General features: G+C 39.2%; 1 protein-coding gene across 2 annotated transcripts in view; it reads left to right on the top strand.

Annotated features, from left to right (window-relative positions):
- UST (uronyl 2-sulfotransferase) overlaps positions 1–17,798 on the top strand; it is a 168,429-nt gene that overhangs the window by 94,330 nt on the left and 56,301 nt on the right. For both annotated transcript variants that reach the window (XM_039568862.1, XM_039568863.1), the window contains exon 5: positions 1,066–1,219. In XM_039568862.1, coding sequence (XP_039424796.1) covers positions 1,066–1,219 — 154 coding nt within the window. The remainder of the gene's footprint in view (positions 1–1,065; positions 1,220–17,798) is intronic.

Below are 17,798 nucleotides of genomic sequence, written 5' to 3'. Positions count from 1 at the left end.
CCTGTTTTTTCTTCCAGTTAGGCTTGCTCTCCTGATGCTGTGTGTTGATCTAAAATATGCGGTCAATATTTTAACATTCTGAAAATACAGTGTAATCAGAAACCTACCCAAGCTTCTTTTTTCCTCCTTTCATCTTTTGTTATCTCACCTATTGAACTGTCATTAAGCACTGGGAGGAGACGTACAAGAGGGTAAAGTAAAGGTGATAAAGTTGCTCTGGTTTATCTTCTCATCTCTTAAGTTGCAGGTACCTATGCCGTATTTTGCTTATGTGCAAGCCTGGTCACAGCTGGTTTTACCCTTTCCTTTTCCTTGAACTTGCATGTACTTGAGATTGGTACTTAATTTCTTTCTTGAAGCAAGAGTTTTCGTACTGACTTTAAAAAAAAAAAAAAAATCATGAAGTGCAGTACAGGGATAAGGTATTGCATAACCATGAAATAACCTCAAATCCAGCCAGTGGTGCAGGCTGGGGGTGAGGGGACAAGGATCTGCATAAGTTCCAGCAAATAGAAAGTTGGAAATACCATGCATATCTGTCAGTTCATCCAGAGGAAGCTTTTGGAAAAAAGCTTTCAAAGTAAGCTGAAAATCCTTTGCACATTACTACACTTACTGTGCAGGCAGAGGTGATCCAGGGCTGCCTTACAACAGTTACTGTTGGGTGGTGCTTGCTCTGACATGACTGCCCAGATGGAAAGTGTGTTGAGAAGCAGAAATGATCATTCTTTGATTCATCTGCAGAAGGTTCTTCATCTGAAATGAGCAAGGAGAGAACTCAAGAAGCAAAACTGTTGATACAGTATAAAAAAAGGTTTTTGACCAAAATGTTTGTAGTACGCATATAGCTTAATGTGATTCCATATTTACTGTTCACCCTAAAGAGATCTTACATGCATTTACAAAGGTTTAGAAACTAGTTGTAAGATTCTCAGTTTCACTCCTTACCTTGTAAAAGCTTTGAATTTCTGTAGGAAGTAATTTGAAAGCATTCAGATGAGAGATAATAGATACGTGTCTGTGTGGAACCTTGTGATGAGATTCACCTATTTTTCTTCCCACCAGGTTTGGAGGAGACCAGCCGGTCTACATCAATATTATTAGAGATCCTGTCAACCGATTCCTATCCAATTATTTTTTTCGACGTTTTGGAGACTGGAGAGGAGAACAGAATCACATGATCCGTACCCCCAGCATGAGGCAGGAGGAAAGATACCTGGTATGTTCAAATTAAAGGTTTCAATTACCAATTTCCCCTCATTGTTATGTAAAGCTGTTATTCAAACTGGATGCTTGAATCGTGGGAGACAGATGCATCTTCCATCTTGTTTTTCCTCTGTCATTCTTGCCTGGTCCTTAGTTTGCTCAGCTTTACTGTGTGGAGTGTTGCCAATGAATTCAGTTTGATCTTGAATAAGCTGACAGCAAGTTCCAGATTGCCACCGTTGAATTATGGTCCTTCCACTGAGTTGGATTTGCACTGTATAGTAATATAATAATTCTGCCTATATTTATCACTGTGAATATTCACACAGATTTTTAGGTTCAGACTATGTCTGTAACTGTGCAGCCTCAGAGGAAAATTGAGAAACAGAGCAATTCAGTGAGCTCAAGTCTCTAAGTTGTTTGTAATGTTCTTAATACCAGGGCTCTAATCTCAGTTCTTGCTTTGGTTTTGTCGTCTTTTGTCTTTTTTGGGTTAAGATTATGGAAATAATGCTGAATAAGCTATTCATAAGAAGTTTTAAATTTGTACGACTACTGAACACCTGCCAGCTTTTGTTGCATACCAAGGTCCTGTGGCAGTGGGTGTTCAATGAATGCTAAATAAGAAACACGGAAACTAGGGAGGTGATTGGTTTGTTTTATATTGATCTCTTTGCATGTACACTGACACCTCTCAAAAAAAGCAAAATGGGGGAATTGCTTCTTGCCCTCTCTCTGATGGAGATCCAGTTTGATTGGACTCAGCCTTCAGCCATACTTGAACCTGCAGAGGGGTCAGTGAAACAGCAGTGACAGGACAGCTTGATGGTCTGCTATGAGATGTTGCAGGCCAGACAATGCCAAAACAGGAGATGTCTGTGGCTTTTGGAGGAGAAAGAGAGGGTGTTTTTGTGATGTTTTGAAGAGGCAGTAGAGTACAAGATATGTGATGAGCCTAGAGAACACAGCTCTGAACAGCTGCCACACAACATCTTTCAGCCCTAGCTGAAGTTAGATGAATCCAAGGAGGGCTGGGTTTTTTTACGTGTTACAGGACTGTTATGATTTCTTTTGTCTTTACTTCTGTTGTTTGTCATGCAGAGCCCTGTGAACAGACAAGCTTATAAATTATGAGTAATTGAAGGGGGAGGTATCAGTGTAACTGTCTAATAGCCTTAAATTTAATGTCATCTGCTATACAGATATGAACTGCGAAAGGTATCTTACTTGCTATATGGATAGAGACCCCAAAGAGGTCCCTATGTTAGCTGAGTGGGTCTTGACCTCCTGGTGTGCAGAGTTAGAAGACTTTGCATGTAGTGTGTGCATGGATTTCTGCTTCATCATCTCTGAATGGGACAAGAGGGTTGAGGAAATTAATGAGGGGTGGGGGTTTTTACTACAACTTTATTTTTTAACCCGGCTACATTTTCTTTTTTGGAAATGTTAAAAGTGAGTGGTAGAGTCTGTACTTTATTTTGAGCGCCTTCTCATTTGAAATGCAGTGATTGGCACCTCTTACGACTGACTCTGTAAAACCTGGTACTATTTCAGTACTGACTGTGCACCTTATGATATGTATAGCCAGTGAAATTGTACTTCAAGCAGAACTGAAACAAATAGATCGAATTCATGGTGTGTTGGTTTAAAAACTAATAGAAATTACCTTGCATTTTCACTGGCATTGGTATGTTCCTCAAGAAGGTAATTATTTATATGCATATGCAGATATCAATGCCTACACAGATCAGTACAAAAGCTATAATGAAAAAGAAATAAAAAGTTTCTGACTGAGGTCAGTTATCATTTTGTTCAAAAGGCAGTTTGATGATCTGAGGCACCATTAGCATCCTTAATAAAAACTATTTTTGCATTTTCATTTTGATTTTCTCTGTTGGTAAGTCAGTGTTAGAATCCTGGAAGTGTTTCTGGAACCTGTTTTCCATCCCTCCTTGGCAGACTTTGGCAGTCACTTGCACTCCTCAGAGAGAGTGACAGTAACATATAGAGCTCTTGCCAGTGAAATTAATTTTCATGAAAGCCATGCATTCTGAATGTTCAGCATTTGTAATGCTTGAGCCATCCAACCACATCATATATTGCATGCCCGCATTTTAATCTTTTCCTCAGCGGTTCAAGAAAATCTGCTTGCATATTTCTTAAAATTCAGGTATTAGAGATTTTGGAATCATAGCTTCAGAAATCTGCAAAATGGATTGTCTGATCTAGCTGTGAGGAAAGTAAGCAGCTGATTTTACCTCTGAGCCTGAGCCAGTATGCCATTTTAGCACAGGACTGATGGCTGGCCTAATTGCAGGTCTCATAACTTTTGCAGTTCTTCCTAATATTTTTTTAAATGCAAAACTCACCATGAAATATTACTCTTTTTTATGGGGGCCTATTTAAGTATAATCTTAGATTTAGCATATTAAATAGTTTCAACATTGATCACAATATCAAACATAAGTTGTTTGGAGTGAGGTGTGCCTGACCATGAGCAGATACATGAAGGCAGGGGGAGGATATGAGCTTTTACTTTTCTTCTTCCATCATGCCTCAGATGAACAGCTAGGAAAATACATAACTGCTGATTGATCCATGGATTGATCCATGACACTGGGCTCATTGCTGGAGTACTTGAGAAGCCTTGTGTTGACAGCAGTTATAGGCTTACCGAAAAATGGACTGGAGAAACTGTAAATATAACTTCTCTGTTTTACCAGAAGAGACGGGTTTGCAGGCAAAAGGTGTGTATCTTTGGAAACTGAGCCTTAGAAACTGATTGTGCTTTTATCAACCATGACGTTCTTGGCGTCCTATCTCTTGGAAGGTTGTGTGAGCAACTGGGAACATTTCCAGGCTATCCTGGCATCTTCATCAACAGCTGCCAGTACTAGCCTTTGCCCTTGAAAAGCTGAGGGCAACATCCATATTCCCTCAAACTGCAGTGTGAAGGTGTGGGAGCTCAGCTGCTCTAGAAAGCAGGCTCTTAAGGGAGGAAAAACATTTAAAGATCAGGTTTTGTGTCTGATGAACACCAGGTTGTGATGCCCTTGATGGAAGGATTTCCCTCCCCTCAGTTCTGATCCTTAAGAAAAAAAGGGAGTTGAAAAAGCCCAAACTATCTTGAAGTCTGGTAGTACCTTGCATGCTGGTTTTTTAACATTGAAAATCTGAACTGCTGACATTGCAAAGGTCAGAAATGGAGACAGAAATTTCCACCGTTCACTGATCATTTGAAATTTTCTCAGAATACAGCTTCAGGCTTTGACTCTGTTCCAGGAAATGCAGCCATTCATTCAGGAGTCAAATAAATTGTTCTAAACGTTTTGGTAAATGTCTGTGTTTACCAAAATTCAACTGAAAGTCGGGATAGAAAACAAGCCTTTTATTCATGAGTCGGATGTGGTAGAGGCACCTGCTGCAGCGTGAGACTTTTTACCCAGATCCACCAGCTCCTTGCCCTGACCTGGCATTTTCTCTGCTGGAGCGAGCTACTGTTAGTCACCTGAAGAAATCACTTCCAAGCTTCTCCAAAATAAATAGTGGCAGCGTGGTATTGTGGGGTATGGCAGAGAGGTAATTAATGGCGAGCACCTTGAGTTGAGTCTCAAGCACACTGATGTGACTGTCAGTCCTACATTATGGTCCTGTAAGATGAGATAAATTCACAGAAGTTAAATTACATTCATTGTAGTGAATGTGTTTCAGGTTGAACTAGAGTTCTTAGAGTAAATGCCCTTCAATAAAGCAAGGAAACCCTTTTCAGTGCAGCTGTGAGTGCTGCAGGTACCAAGCAAAAGAAAAATACGCATGAGATGCGATTTAGTTCAGGGCTTGTGGAAGTGCAGAAGGTAGGAAGCACCCCTGATGAAGAGGGACTACCATTAATATTTTAAAGGTTTATATTAAAATTGTTCCTTCCAGAAGGCTTGTTTGTCATTATCTAGTATTTATTACAACTTCAGCGTGAGACATCAAATATAAAAAAGGCATGTATAGGGTTTTCATCTTTTCTTAATACTTGGTAAAACTTTGATCTAAGACCACTAAGGCTGAATGAGTGTGTGAAGCAGCATGTTGTTGCCTGAATTACAGGAAATCTGGTTACGTGGGATTCTGATCTCTGTTAGGCTCATGAATATCATGGCTCCTACCTCACTCCAGTAAAAGATCTCTGAGCTAATATATCAGAAATCAGACACTTTGAATTTAAAAAATCATTCAGTAAGATAATAACTTGTCACCTTCCTATAGAATGTTTCAGATTTTCCTTATAATTATCAATTAAGTTTGCACGGCATCTCTGTGTGGCTCTGCATAGTCTTATCAACTTCATCTCTGAAAATAAATAAGCTTTTTTCAGTAAAAATTAAAAATATTCTAACAATATTCAGCCTCATTTGTGTTAAAGATTACTCATGCAAGGGATCCCATAAAGGAGCATCTGTCCTTTTGTCTTTTAAATGAAACGTTAAAGTAATTATTAAAAGTGTATTAGGATTACTGCAAAGGAGGGAAGTAAAATTCAAGCACTGTCAGGGAACTTGCACACCAAATTTCTTATAATAGGGAAAAAAAAACGTTCCTTTTGCAACGTTACCTTTTATGGCTAAATATTTAAACTAATGTTGTTTAGGTTATTTCATAAATTTCAAACAAAATTATAGAGAAAGCTGAATGGGTAAACTCCACAGAACAATTTTTTTTATTCCTGAATCTTGAGAATTTCTTTTTGTGACTTCCATGGTTTTCATTAATATAAGAATATTCACTAAATATATTTAACCAGTTTTATTATTTATATCCTCAAATTTCTATCTACAAGAAAAAATACTGTTTTACCAATTTCACTGGTTTTTGGACAGCAGCTGGCTATCTTATTTCCTGTGTTTATCTGCATAATACCGTGGGTAATTATATTATGAATTGTCATCAGTAGTTGCTATCAGTTGTCATCGCTGAGCTTTCTCCTGCATGACTTTAGATAAGTTTCTTGAAGCTTTTCAGTTGCCAGAGACGTGGCCTCCAGGAGAGACCATGGTAGGGAGCCCATGCCTTCATCTTCTGACTGTCACTCTCGTGTATATCTCTGTAAAAAAAAAAAAAAAAAGCAGGGAGAGAGTTGCCTGCCCTCAGATTGGTGCAGTGAGGCCATAGAGGGTTCATGACTCTGATTTTCCTGTTGAGGGGCTACAAGTGTCTGTTGATTGAATGTGGGAAATTTTGGGGAGGCTCTGATAACTTTGTTAACATTGTTTAGACTGGAAATCTGAGACATGCAGAGGTTAAAATTATTTGCCTTTGTCTGTGCAGTGCATACGAGATACTAGGGATTGGAATATATAAATTAAAAAGAACATTTTTCACTTACTGCGTTCCTAGCTGTAGTTACGAGGCTAAACATTTTATGCACTCTGTGTTTTCCCTGACATACCCCCAGACACACAGTAGTCATTTTAGTGCCTGTGTTACAAACTGCTGCTGGGGCAGTTTGATTTGGTCACTGATGTGCTGCAGTGCAGCTTTGCAGCTGTAGATCTGGTTTGGGGATCACACAGTAGCCCCAATCCCTGAGGCTGGGACAGGGCTGCTGGGAGGGCACTGCTGAAGTACAGCCACCTGTCAGCTGACCCAATTAGAACAGTTTACTGCTTCTTCCCTCTAATGAGTGCTTTTAATAGTCTCCAGCTGTTCCCTTTTACTGCATTACCTCTTCACAGCAAAATTTCTGGCCCATTTTTGCAGCTCTTCATCTATTGTGTGTGCTCTAAAACACCATTTTTCCCCTTAGATTCTCCCATTTTGTATTAATAATTTATTGAACCACAAAGTTAATGGTAATTTAGACCTCAGCTGGAGAAGGGACTGATTAAACAACTTATAAAACATAATATTAAAGGAAATATTTTCATGGCTGACATTTACTTTTCAGTGACTTTAATTTACAAACCAGTATTTTTTTAATATTCCCCTGTGGAGTTTGCATTCCAAACATTGCAGCATTATGCATTTATACAAGAGCAAGAAAAATGTGCCTTCCTAATCTGTTTTCATTCAGTAGTCTGAGTCAATTGCACCTAGTAAATACTCAATATAGCATTGGATAAGATTGCAACACCAAAAACTTCCATGTAATTCACAATACATACTTACATTAATAGCAAATATAAGATTTATACAACGCTTTTTTTTTAATGATACCTTTCTGTATCGCCATTCTCCTTTTTGTGGAGACAGGACACAGGGTAACAACAACATGTTGCTTCAGAATGTAAAAAGGTGAGGGTTTTTTTCTTGCAGTGTTGTAGTGGCCTGAAAATTTCTGGCTGTTGCAAATGTTAAGGAACTGCACAGGAAACCAGAAACCCAGTAGCAGTAGAGGTCCAAGCACTAAGTACCCACAATCTTATTTAAATGTAACATTATTCCAGGGTCTTACCATATACTATGTCTCGGTAGTGCTTTTTAGGACATTTATATACATAAGAACTTACGATCTTTTATTAAAGGACCTTGCTGTATTAAGTTTAAAATGATTAATCTTCATTTTTATGGTGATTAAGCCAAGTTTTTTATTTGTGCCTTTCTGAGCGTGAATACAGGACAGCTCTTGATGTTCTCTTTTGTGTTCTTTTTTGGGTTTTATGTATTGTGGTAGCTTGTGGAACTAGTTTTCTCTAGCTTCTCTATAGGAAGATACTGTTTGTAGAGTGGAAAATCCCAACCACAGACAAAGATTCTAATATATTGATACCAGCTTTCTAAGGCCATGTAAACTGTATAAGAGAAGAGGGTATGTCTGTGTTATATTTTCGGGAGATATATTTTTGAATGATTGAGCAAGAACAGAAAGGAACATTCTTGGGCAGCCCAGGGATTAAAGCCAGCCTTGCCTTCAGGGAAGGTGGGAGAACAGTTTGCGGGGGATAATCTTTATTTCACCTAGAAACTGATGGACTCTCACAAGCCTTTTGCTGTATTAGGAGCGAGATCTTCTGTGTGTGTTGGCTGGTTCTATCATAGCATCCACTTGGTCCTCAGTAGCAGTCAAAAAAGGCAAACCAAAAGCAATAGAGATCAGTACAGAGAATTTCATTGTGTATAAATCTCTAGTGTGTCTGCACTTGACTACTTTCATTTGACATTTGTGACCTCCCATTCCCAAAATGGGATTGAAAGAACTGGAAAAGCCTCAGAAATGGGTAGGAGCGATGATGAAATAATTTCCTGATGAGGAATGACAAAGGTTAAGACTCTTCAAAAGAGGAAGAAGTAAACAATGGAAAGGATACAAGAAGGCAGATTTTCAGGAGGCATGAAAAAGTGACCTCAAGGATGATTGCTTGAGGGCTGTTTCAGTGTAAGACTAATAGAAGGTCACAACTGGAGTGGGTAATTGCCGGATCCAGTAAAAAATAGAAAGATGCAATACTTTGGACAACATGTAATTAAGCTGTGGAAGTCCTTGCTGGTCATTGTTGTGAATAAGTTTATATGTATCCAAAAAGGAAATATTTTAGCAAACATTTCTTCACAGAGGGAGTGGTCAAGCACTGTAACAGGCTTCTTAGAGAGGTGGTCGATGCTCAAGGCATGTGGACGTTTAAGAGCAATTTGGACAACGCCCGTAACAACACACTTTACTTTCGGTCAGCCCTGAATAGGTCAGGCAGTTGGACCAGAGGATCCTTGTAGATCCCTGTCAACTGAAATATTCCACTCTAATCTGTTTTTAAAAGTGCAACTATGTAGCCCCCAAGGGCTGTTAATTATCAAAGCAGCACCTCTTCATCAGAATATATCTGACCAGTGCATATCTAGAGCCTCAGGGGCACCCAGAGAAAGGTCCTGTGTGTATAGTAAATGTTCCTTATAGCCAGTACTGATTTTCTGAAATTGGTTTCTTCTCTGGGTGACTCAAAAGCAAACTTTATACATGCTTACAAGTGAATTCTACTACTAGGTGATTTATATAAGATAGTTAAAATTATAGACATCTCCAGCTGAATGTGTTGTTTCTTGACTTTGAAGTAGTTGAGTGTTCTTGGGTATATGCCATAGTGGCTAAGACTTTGTTGTCTTACATCTCTGCCAATCAAATTAATTTTTGTAAGTTCCAAACTGATGCTGAAGCTATTAATTGTTAACACTGTCATGACTATTCTCAAATTTATCTTTAAAAGCTAAGATAAAAATGCATTTAAAGTATGAACTGCATCCACAGTTTTACACTGTGCACTGTAATAGTAAAGACACCAGAAGATGTAAAAATCCTTAAAATAGTGGGTTTAAACATTTGTTTCAGTGCATGCTTTTCAGAAATGCAAAGTCTCTTTGTTTTTATTTACAGTAATCTCAGTATGGGTGAGTTTCAGGTGTTTGATAATTTTTGTAAGCCTTGAGTATTTGCATTTTCAGTTCTCATGTACTTTGTTAATGTGAAAGTAACAGGAGGACACATCTAAGGAGATAACACTTACATGATTCCCAGTAAGGGATGATTTAACAATGATAATTAGCTGACAAATAACTATTTTAGGTGAACGAAAACAAGAGGATCTGTGTGTGATACGGATGTTATCTTCAGTGCATAGTCTAGCATTTTGGGCATTATGAACCTGAAAGAAGTGTTTAATAGTCCTCAAGTAAAGCTAATTATTGATTGATATTTTGTTTGTCTTAAGTTGGAATACAGTGGTTTTTAGAACTGGAATGTTTTATCATCCAGAAAAAAAGAATGCCTTCAATTTCTGTTAGTATAAAATTTTAAATCAATATTTTTAAAGTTACAGTTTATACATTGCATAAATAACAGAGATGGGGCATTGACCAGCAAATAGTCCGTCTTAAAAATATGGTGTAATAATGCATATGTGTGTGTGTATTTAGTAGTAGGAGTCAGACTTTTGGAAATTATGCTTAATTAACAATTTTTTTGAAGACTTGTCTGATGAAATCATGGTAGGTGTCCCTAGAAAACCATCCTATAAAACCTCCTAAATGCATTCCTTGCTAAGAGTAGAGCCTGTTTCCTCTTCCTTGTTGCGTTATGCTTTAACCACCTTAAATGAAAGCTCTTTTATTGGCAGTCGGATGGGGAAGGAAACTGCAGAACCTTTTACTCCTCCTGACAGAAGAAGGGCAGAGAGAGACAGCCCTCCTCTTACTGCCAGCATATTGAATGTGTTCAGGCTGTGGCATGATACTGTAATTTCAAGCAGTCAGATACTCACTTCACTCCCTAGGTGTCAAAACCTGCAGGAACTGACAATCCATGAAAATAAAACTGAATTTATTAGCCCGTTTTATTCCTTGTCTGTCATTCTCCTTCCTCTTTCCTTTTTGTGGTTTATACCTAAGTTTTCTGGCTGTCAGAGCTGCCAGCAAAGTGAAATAAGCAGAGATCCTGATCTCTAAAACTTCCTTCAGCTACAGCAAAGCTGAAGCTTTGAGGTGGTAGATGGCAAAGAGAGCGCAGGGCAGTAGATTTAGGAGAACTGCTCACCCGTGGTGCACGGCTGACGTGGTGAGGGATAGGCATGTCTTTATACAAGCATCCAAGGCTGTCCTGGGCCTTAGGTGTTTGTTGACAACAAAATATTTTCCTATCATGTAATTTTTTGGTGCTGGTGTGGACTCTTCTGTTGACTGCAGGATGGCTGGGTCACACTTGTGAATTCTGTATTTTTAAGACTGATGTAGTTTATGTTGAAACCATATGGAAGCAGAGGTGGCATTTTGTGGAAAAAAGGGATATCAGTGCCCAGATATACTGAAGACTTAGTTTATTCCAGTTATTCTGAAGTTTTTAAGGTTTATTATACCCTACAGAGTAAAATCCTGTGCCTTATCCTGGTCCCAGCTCACAGGGACCCGAGGACCTGCTGGAGCACCATGCGCTTGCTCCTTTCTGGTCAGCACCAAGGCTCATGTCCCTGGAGCCAGGGGACATATGGGGTGCCAGAATCTCCTGTGGGACACAACTGGGCTGCTTGTCCCACTGGGGAGGTGGGAGGTTCTTCCCAGCCAGCCCAGCAGGGAAAGAACCCTTAGTACAGCAGTGAAGATGAAGGACAGAGGTGCAAATCTAGGTTTTGTTTTTGTCTCATTACAGAATGAACAGATCTGAACTGGGGAACAGTCTGCCTAAAAATCAGGCAGTCTGTCTATTCTTGCTTTGTTTGCTTCAGTATGCTCCTATGACATAGAGATGGGTGTTTGTGTTTCTCCAAAAACAACCAAATGCCATAGGTTTGTTTTGGCAGATGGATTGTAATGTTCCTCTGGTTGCTTGGCCCTGCCTGGCAAGTGGCTGCTGTGCTTTCCCTCAGGAGTGCTCTTCAGGTGTCAGATATTCCAGAAATCAGATTTTCCCTCTTGTCATAGAAGGTATTACCACTGTCTCCTCTCTCTCCTCTCTCTCCTCTCTTCTCTTCTCTCTCTCTTCTCTTCTCTCTCTCTTCTCTCTCTTCTCTCTCTTCTCTCTCTTCTCTCTCTTCTCTCTTTCTCTTCTCTCTTCTCTCTCTCTTCTCTCTTCTTCTCTCTTCTCTCTTCTCTCTTCTCTTCATCTCGGCATACCAGTAGCTTCTATTAGAGTAACAGTTTCAGTACAGAGGCTCCAGACTAATTTTAGGTGACCTCCCTTCTCTTCTTTTCCTGAAGAGATGTGAAAGGACGAGGGACTTCAGACAATGAGGTGACCGATTGGCTTCTTTGCCAGATAGATAAGCAACTGCAATCAAAAGAGTTGACAAGTTTTGCTGCTCAGTGCAATGGAAGGACTAATGGCTTCTGTTCCCTGAAACAAGGATGGATTCAAGCCACATGCTCTAAGGCATCGTGGCACCTTAATGAACTGGAAACCTAATAGAAATAACCCCAGACATCTGAAGGATACTGATGGTCAGAGGAAGTCCTCCAGAAAGCTGATTCCTTCAGCCTTTTTGTGGTGGATTTTAATCAAATTCAAAAGAAAAAATAAAAGCAGTTTTTCATAACTTGGTGAGTTACCGTTGCCAGGAGAAAATGTGAGGGAACAGAGTGTGATAAACTGTAAAATTGTATTTGTTGTCACTGAGCTGGGGTTCAGGGCATTTCGCCATTTTTTCCTTAACAGTCAAGTAAGGAAGAGTACTGCTGCCAGGAAATAATTTTTTATTGTCTTCCTTGTAATTCCACATTATTTAAAGAAATAAATGTGAAAAAAAAATCCCCAAGAAACAGACATCAACTGTTTCAAATGTGCTTTTGGTTTTTGCCTTAAGATGGCTATTTGAAGTCGAATTACCTTTTTGATAAATACATGTCCCTCACCAGTTTGCTGATGATATTACATGGTTGTGAATTATCACAGGGATGGTGGGTGCATGTCTTGAATGAAAAGGCAACTCCATCTTTCAGGATAAGCAGCAGACCTGCTGTGTCCACTGAGAAAATACATTCCCTGTGTAACAAGGTAGTGAAATTCTCCTTTGAAGTAAAAGCAGTGTTCATTTTTTTTTTTTACTATTATTCTAAGTGTTGCTTTCTTTCTTTTCTTGTTTGCTAGACTTTTCAAAGCTCCTCTATCCCTTGTAAATATAGTTGCTTTACATAAAATCATAACCAAACCATCCAAAAACCCCAACAATGGGTGTTAAGCTGATTGATTGTTGTTCCAGACTCTGGAAAACAGACTGCCATTGTTTCAGCAAAACTGGCTACTGCTCAGTAAATTACTGAAACACAGTCTAGTCAGGTTACCTTGAACACAGCTTTTTCCTATGAACTCTGATCCAAGCAAAGCCAGCCACTATTCATAACTGAGCTTGTCAAGAGTAATTTCCTTTTTCTTGGGGAAAAATCCACTAACTGGTGGCAAATAGGAAACTTTCCATGGTGAAGATGGATTGTTAAATGAGATTATTATTTTCTTCAAAATTAATTTTCTGTTCTCTTTGAAAGGAAAAAAGAAAACTAAAGTGTTCATCAATGACTGAAGGAAAAAAATGTAGAAAAATTCTTCAGAATGTAATCCAAAGAGATTATGTTTTTGATTAACAGAAAGGAGATGGAAAAAAGCCTATTTTACACTTTTTTTCTCTTCATAGCAGATTTATTAACCTTCATGGTTTTATACTTGATCTTTTTGCTTGCTGAGCTTTTTGAAGCCATAGCACCTGAGATGAAGGCATTGAGAGATTCTGGGTTTCTGTGTAGGGAGCTAAGTATGGTTTTGTTTTTCATAGTTGTAGAAAAGAACTTCAGCAGACGACTAAAGATTTAAAAAGTGGGGAAAAAAAGGAAAAAATGCAAATAAGAACATTATTTATGCCTCTGAACCTTTTAATTTTAGGAGGTTTTTAATACTTGGTGTTGTCAGTACGGTGATAGTCTTGTCAAACTGAAAAGTGGAATCAATATGTTCCATTTTGTGTCTGCTGTTCAGAATGGCAGTGCTATGAATAATGCAAAGTGTTAGTAATTTTCCAGAAAAACATTAGAACTGTTCAGCAGGAAAGATTTTAACTAGGGAAATTAGATGGGGGCAGCAGAGCAGAAACCATGTCCAGTTGCAGCAGCAGGGAAGCCACATGCAGCAGCAGTATGATTTTCTTCTCTGCTCTGCAGCTCCTTTTGCAATTCAGCCCTGAGAGATGAAGGGAGAGATTCCAAGTCAGTCAACACTAGGCAGAAGACTGATAAGAAAGCAAAATTAGCCCACAAGTCAAACTTCTAGCTGTTTTCTCGCCATTCAACAGGTTTGTGTTAAAGTGCCACCACAAATGTGGTAGGTCAAGGGGACATAAAAGACATTAGATATTGGTGCCATGAGGAACTTTTCTCTTAAAAGTCAGTACCAAAGAAATTTAAAATGTGTACTGTATGGTGAATCATATATATTCTCTTTTTTAATTCAGAGGTCAGGAGCAGGTTTATTTTCCTCTTTTGCTGGACAGTGTACTTGATGTGACTGGATTATTTCAGGGACATACCAGGAGCTGTTGGATACAGCCTCTCTCCCTTTAACTTCAGCGAAAGGGAATTGTATCACTGGAATTTGTCACAGCACATAGCCTAAGCTGTAACCGAGCAGTATGTTGAAATAAAACATGCATTAGCTAGCGAGTGCTTATTTTCTTAAGTGAAAATTTTGCTACATCTGCAGATTAGGAAAAGCTTACTAATTTTAAAAAATTATTTCTTTCCTGATGCTTGCAATAATTTTTTTGGATTCATGGGGCATATCTTTCCTTGTCCATGTCTCTCCTTCTCCGTCTCTTCACTCTTTTATTTTGAAGATTTATATTGTAGAAAGTAAGCATTTTCTTCCCCAATTCTTGTCACATGAAATCCTATTAAAAAAAAAGGCAAATGGAATGATCTCTTATGTTTGTTTTGCCTCTGTCCTTTTGGGGTGTATGAAAGCAATAATATCTAATGCTCATTGTTAATAAAATTAATTTCCTTTTGGCTCATGGATTTCTTTTCTCCAATGATATATTTAGTATGCAGACCTCTGATATTTGTTCTAATAAGCCTCTTTTAAACTTTCATATTGTTTAAACTATTTTTGTGGACCTCTGCTAAAAACAATGTGTAATGCTAGCTTCAAGATTTTGAGGCATTCATAGAACTTAAATGTGTTTCTGTTAATATAAGCATTTTTGAGGTTAGGGCTAAAATCTGCCGAGTATAATTTCTGTGTATCCAGTCAGGCTTTAAAGGAATGGGAACGTTTGACCTGGGAAAGAAAATGGGAGAAAAATGTGAACTACAGAAATGTCTCATTATTAAAATAGGCTTTCCTGTGTTGTAGGAAATGTGACATTTTGAAACATTTAAATTCCTTGGTATCTGTGCAAATGACACTGTGTCATATGTGGAGGTGTGAACTTTCTGCATTAGGCCCTTCTTGAGACATGAGCACCATCCAGCCCATCTGGGGAAGCCAGTACAAACTGGGAACAGGCTAAAAGGTGCTTCCCCTTGAGTGTCCTCCCAGGTTCTGACGTCCTTCAGCTTACCAACAGATATTGCTGCCATATCTGTTTTTAGTAGCCTTTGACAGATCTCTCTTCTATAAATATATAATTTTTATTTTATTATTATTATTGTTGTTATTCTTTTGGTGATTTGGGTTTTTCTTTTCAAATCCAGTTACATCCTTGTCATCCAGAGTATCCTGTTGTAAGAATCTATGGTTTTACCAGCCCTGAATGTCTTTCAGCATTATAGAGTCCTTCTGTATCTCCGTGAGGTCAGATTTCTTATCTGCTGTCATTAATATTCCCTGAAAAAGTTGCTACTTTACTGTTAACCCTTCTTTGTTATTCTTGAGTATTGTCCAGCACAGATGCTGTGCGCCCTTACTCAGTGTCTCATTTCACTAAGAAAACCAGCTATTTTATTCCTGTCTTTAGTTTCCTACCCTTAATCATTCTATCCTCTCTTTTTTCCCCTTTTTTTTTTTTTCCTGAGATCAAAGGACTGTGTTTATCACATCTTTAGTGACTGGATCAAAGATCCTGTTGCAAGATAAAGAAGCTTTTTCTGCTGATTTTCTTTCTTCCCCTTGCTGATTGTGTTGTTCATTACGATGTTGTCTAATACTAGCTAGGTTCTGGCAATCTTCTGTTTATTTTATCCATTTTTTCAAAAGTGTCTTTGCTTGTCACTTCAGTTCGAGACTATTTTTCTCTGACTTACGCTTTTTCTAGAGAGCCCTTTTCTGTATGCAAACAACCTGTTGAGTGGAAGGTGTCCCTGCTCATGGCAGGATGGTTGGAACTAGATGCTCTTTAATTTCCCTTCCAATCCATACCATTCTGTTTCTGTGATGTCCCATGGTTTTTCTCATATGATTTTTCATTCTGAGCAATCTGGTAACGGATATTACTGCTCAGTTGTGAGCAGGACTTGCTGTTAATACAGGTCACAGAGTCTTAGTATTGCAGTATACTTGGCTGAACATAGATGCTTTTAATGTTAAAAGAGTGATGTATTAGAGAGGTGATGATCCACAGCGCTACTTGATGATTTCCTCTGCATCTCCTCCAATTTGTTTTTTTAAAAATGTTTTAGCACAAGTATTTTCTGGGATCCAGCATTTCAAGGTAAACAAAAGATGTTGGGTTCCAGGAGCCAGAGACATGAAATGATTCCCTAATTCCCAGGCACTACCTTGTTCAGATGAGAGCTTAGTAAGGCACTGGCAGGGTCTTTTCTGGTTTTAGTGAAAAAGCCTAAGTTAAAAGTTGTTCTGTTTTAAGGCTTCTGAGAAATTGAAGAGAGTCCAGAAGATGGTCTTAAAAAGGAATTGCTGTAGGGAAATAGAAATCTTCAGGTGAATAAAAGATGTGCTATAAAGCCGATGTCCTGCAGCTATTCCTTGTGTTCATTGAGATCAAGACAAAGCAGTTTTCTGAATTACATTAAGGTGGTTTTGTATCAGATACTAGTAAAGGTTTCCTGACAGTAGGAGCAGTAAAGCATTGCTATGAATTACAGTGGATATGAACTTTTTTTTTAAGAGATTGGATAAATGGTAACCTGGTATAGATAAACTTGCTTCTCCTTTAGCAAAGGTTGGTCTAAAATACTTCTCAACAACCTGAGTCTTCTGCCTTTCTTGCCGGGACAGGGGCAGCCAAGGCTGAACTGCATTGCCAGGAATGGTGAGACCACCCTACCAGGAGCACCATCACCCAGCAGCAGCATCTCTGTCCTCTTTCAGCCCACTGACTTCAGCCTCACAGTCAGCTCCAGGCTGAGGCTGTCACCTGTCAGAAATTAACTTTATCTGTACTCTAGAACTATCTTTTTTGAGCATAAATTACTGTCTGTATATGTTGACTTGTACAAAGCATTTGGCACTGTCCCACACAACATTCTTGTCTCTAAAATAGAGAGACGTGGATTTGATGGATGGATTAGTTGGTGGTTAAGGAATTGTCTGGACAGTCGCACTCAAAGAGTTGCAGTCAGTGGCTCAATGCCCAAGTGGAGACCAGTGGCAAGTGGCATTCCTTGGGGTCAGTAGTGGGACTGGCGCTGTTTAACATCTTTGTGGGTGACAGCGGGATCAAGCATGCCCTCAGCAAGTTTGCTGATGACACCAAGCTGTGTGGTGTGGTTGACATGCTGGAGGGAAGGGATGCCATCCAGAGGTGCCTGGACGAGCTTGAGAAGTGGGCCTTTGTGAACTTCATTAAGTTCAACAAGGCCAAGTGCAAGGTCTTACAGCTGAGTCAGGGCAATCCCTCTGTATCAGTACAGGTTGGGGATGAACAGATGGAGAGCAGCCCTGGGGAGAAGGATTTAGTGGTGCTGGTAGATCAGAGGCTGGACATGGGCCAGAAATGTGCACCTACAGCCCAGAATGCAAAATGTGTCCCGGGCTGCAACAAAAGCAGCATGGCCAGCAGGTCAAGGGAAGTGAGACTCCACCTTCTATGACTTTCTCTTTTACAACTCTGCTGAGTCCAGCTCTGGGGCCCTCAACATAAGAAGGACATGGACCTGTTGAAGCAAGTCCAGAGGATGTCCATGAAGATGATCAGAGGGCTGGAGCACCTCTCCTATGAAAACAGGCTGAGAGCGTTGAGGTT

Source organism: Corvus cornix, chromosome 3 (assembly GCF_000738735.6).
Source record: "Corvus cornix cornix isolate S_Up_H32 chromosome 3, ASM73873v5, whole genome shotgun sequence".
NCBI lineage: Eukaryota > Metazoa > Chordata > Aves > Passeriformes > Corvidae > Corvus > Corvus cornix.
The sequence above is the reverse complement of the archived record's forward strand: the minus strand, read 5'-3'. Positions and strand labels throughout refer to the sequence as shown.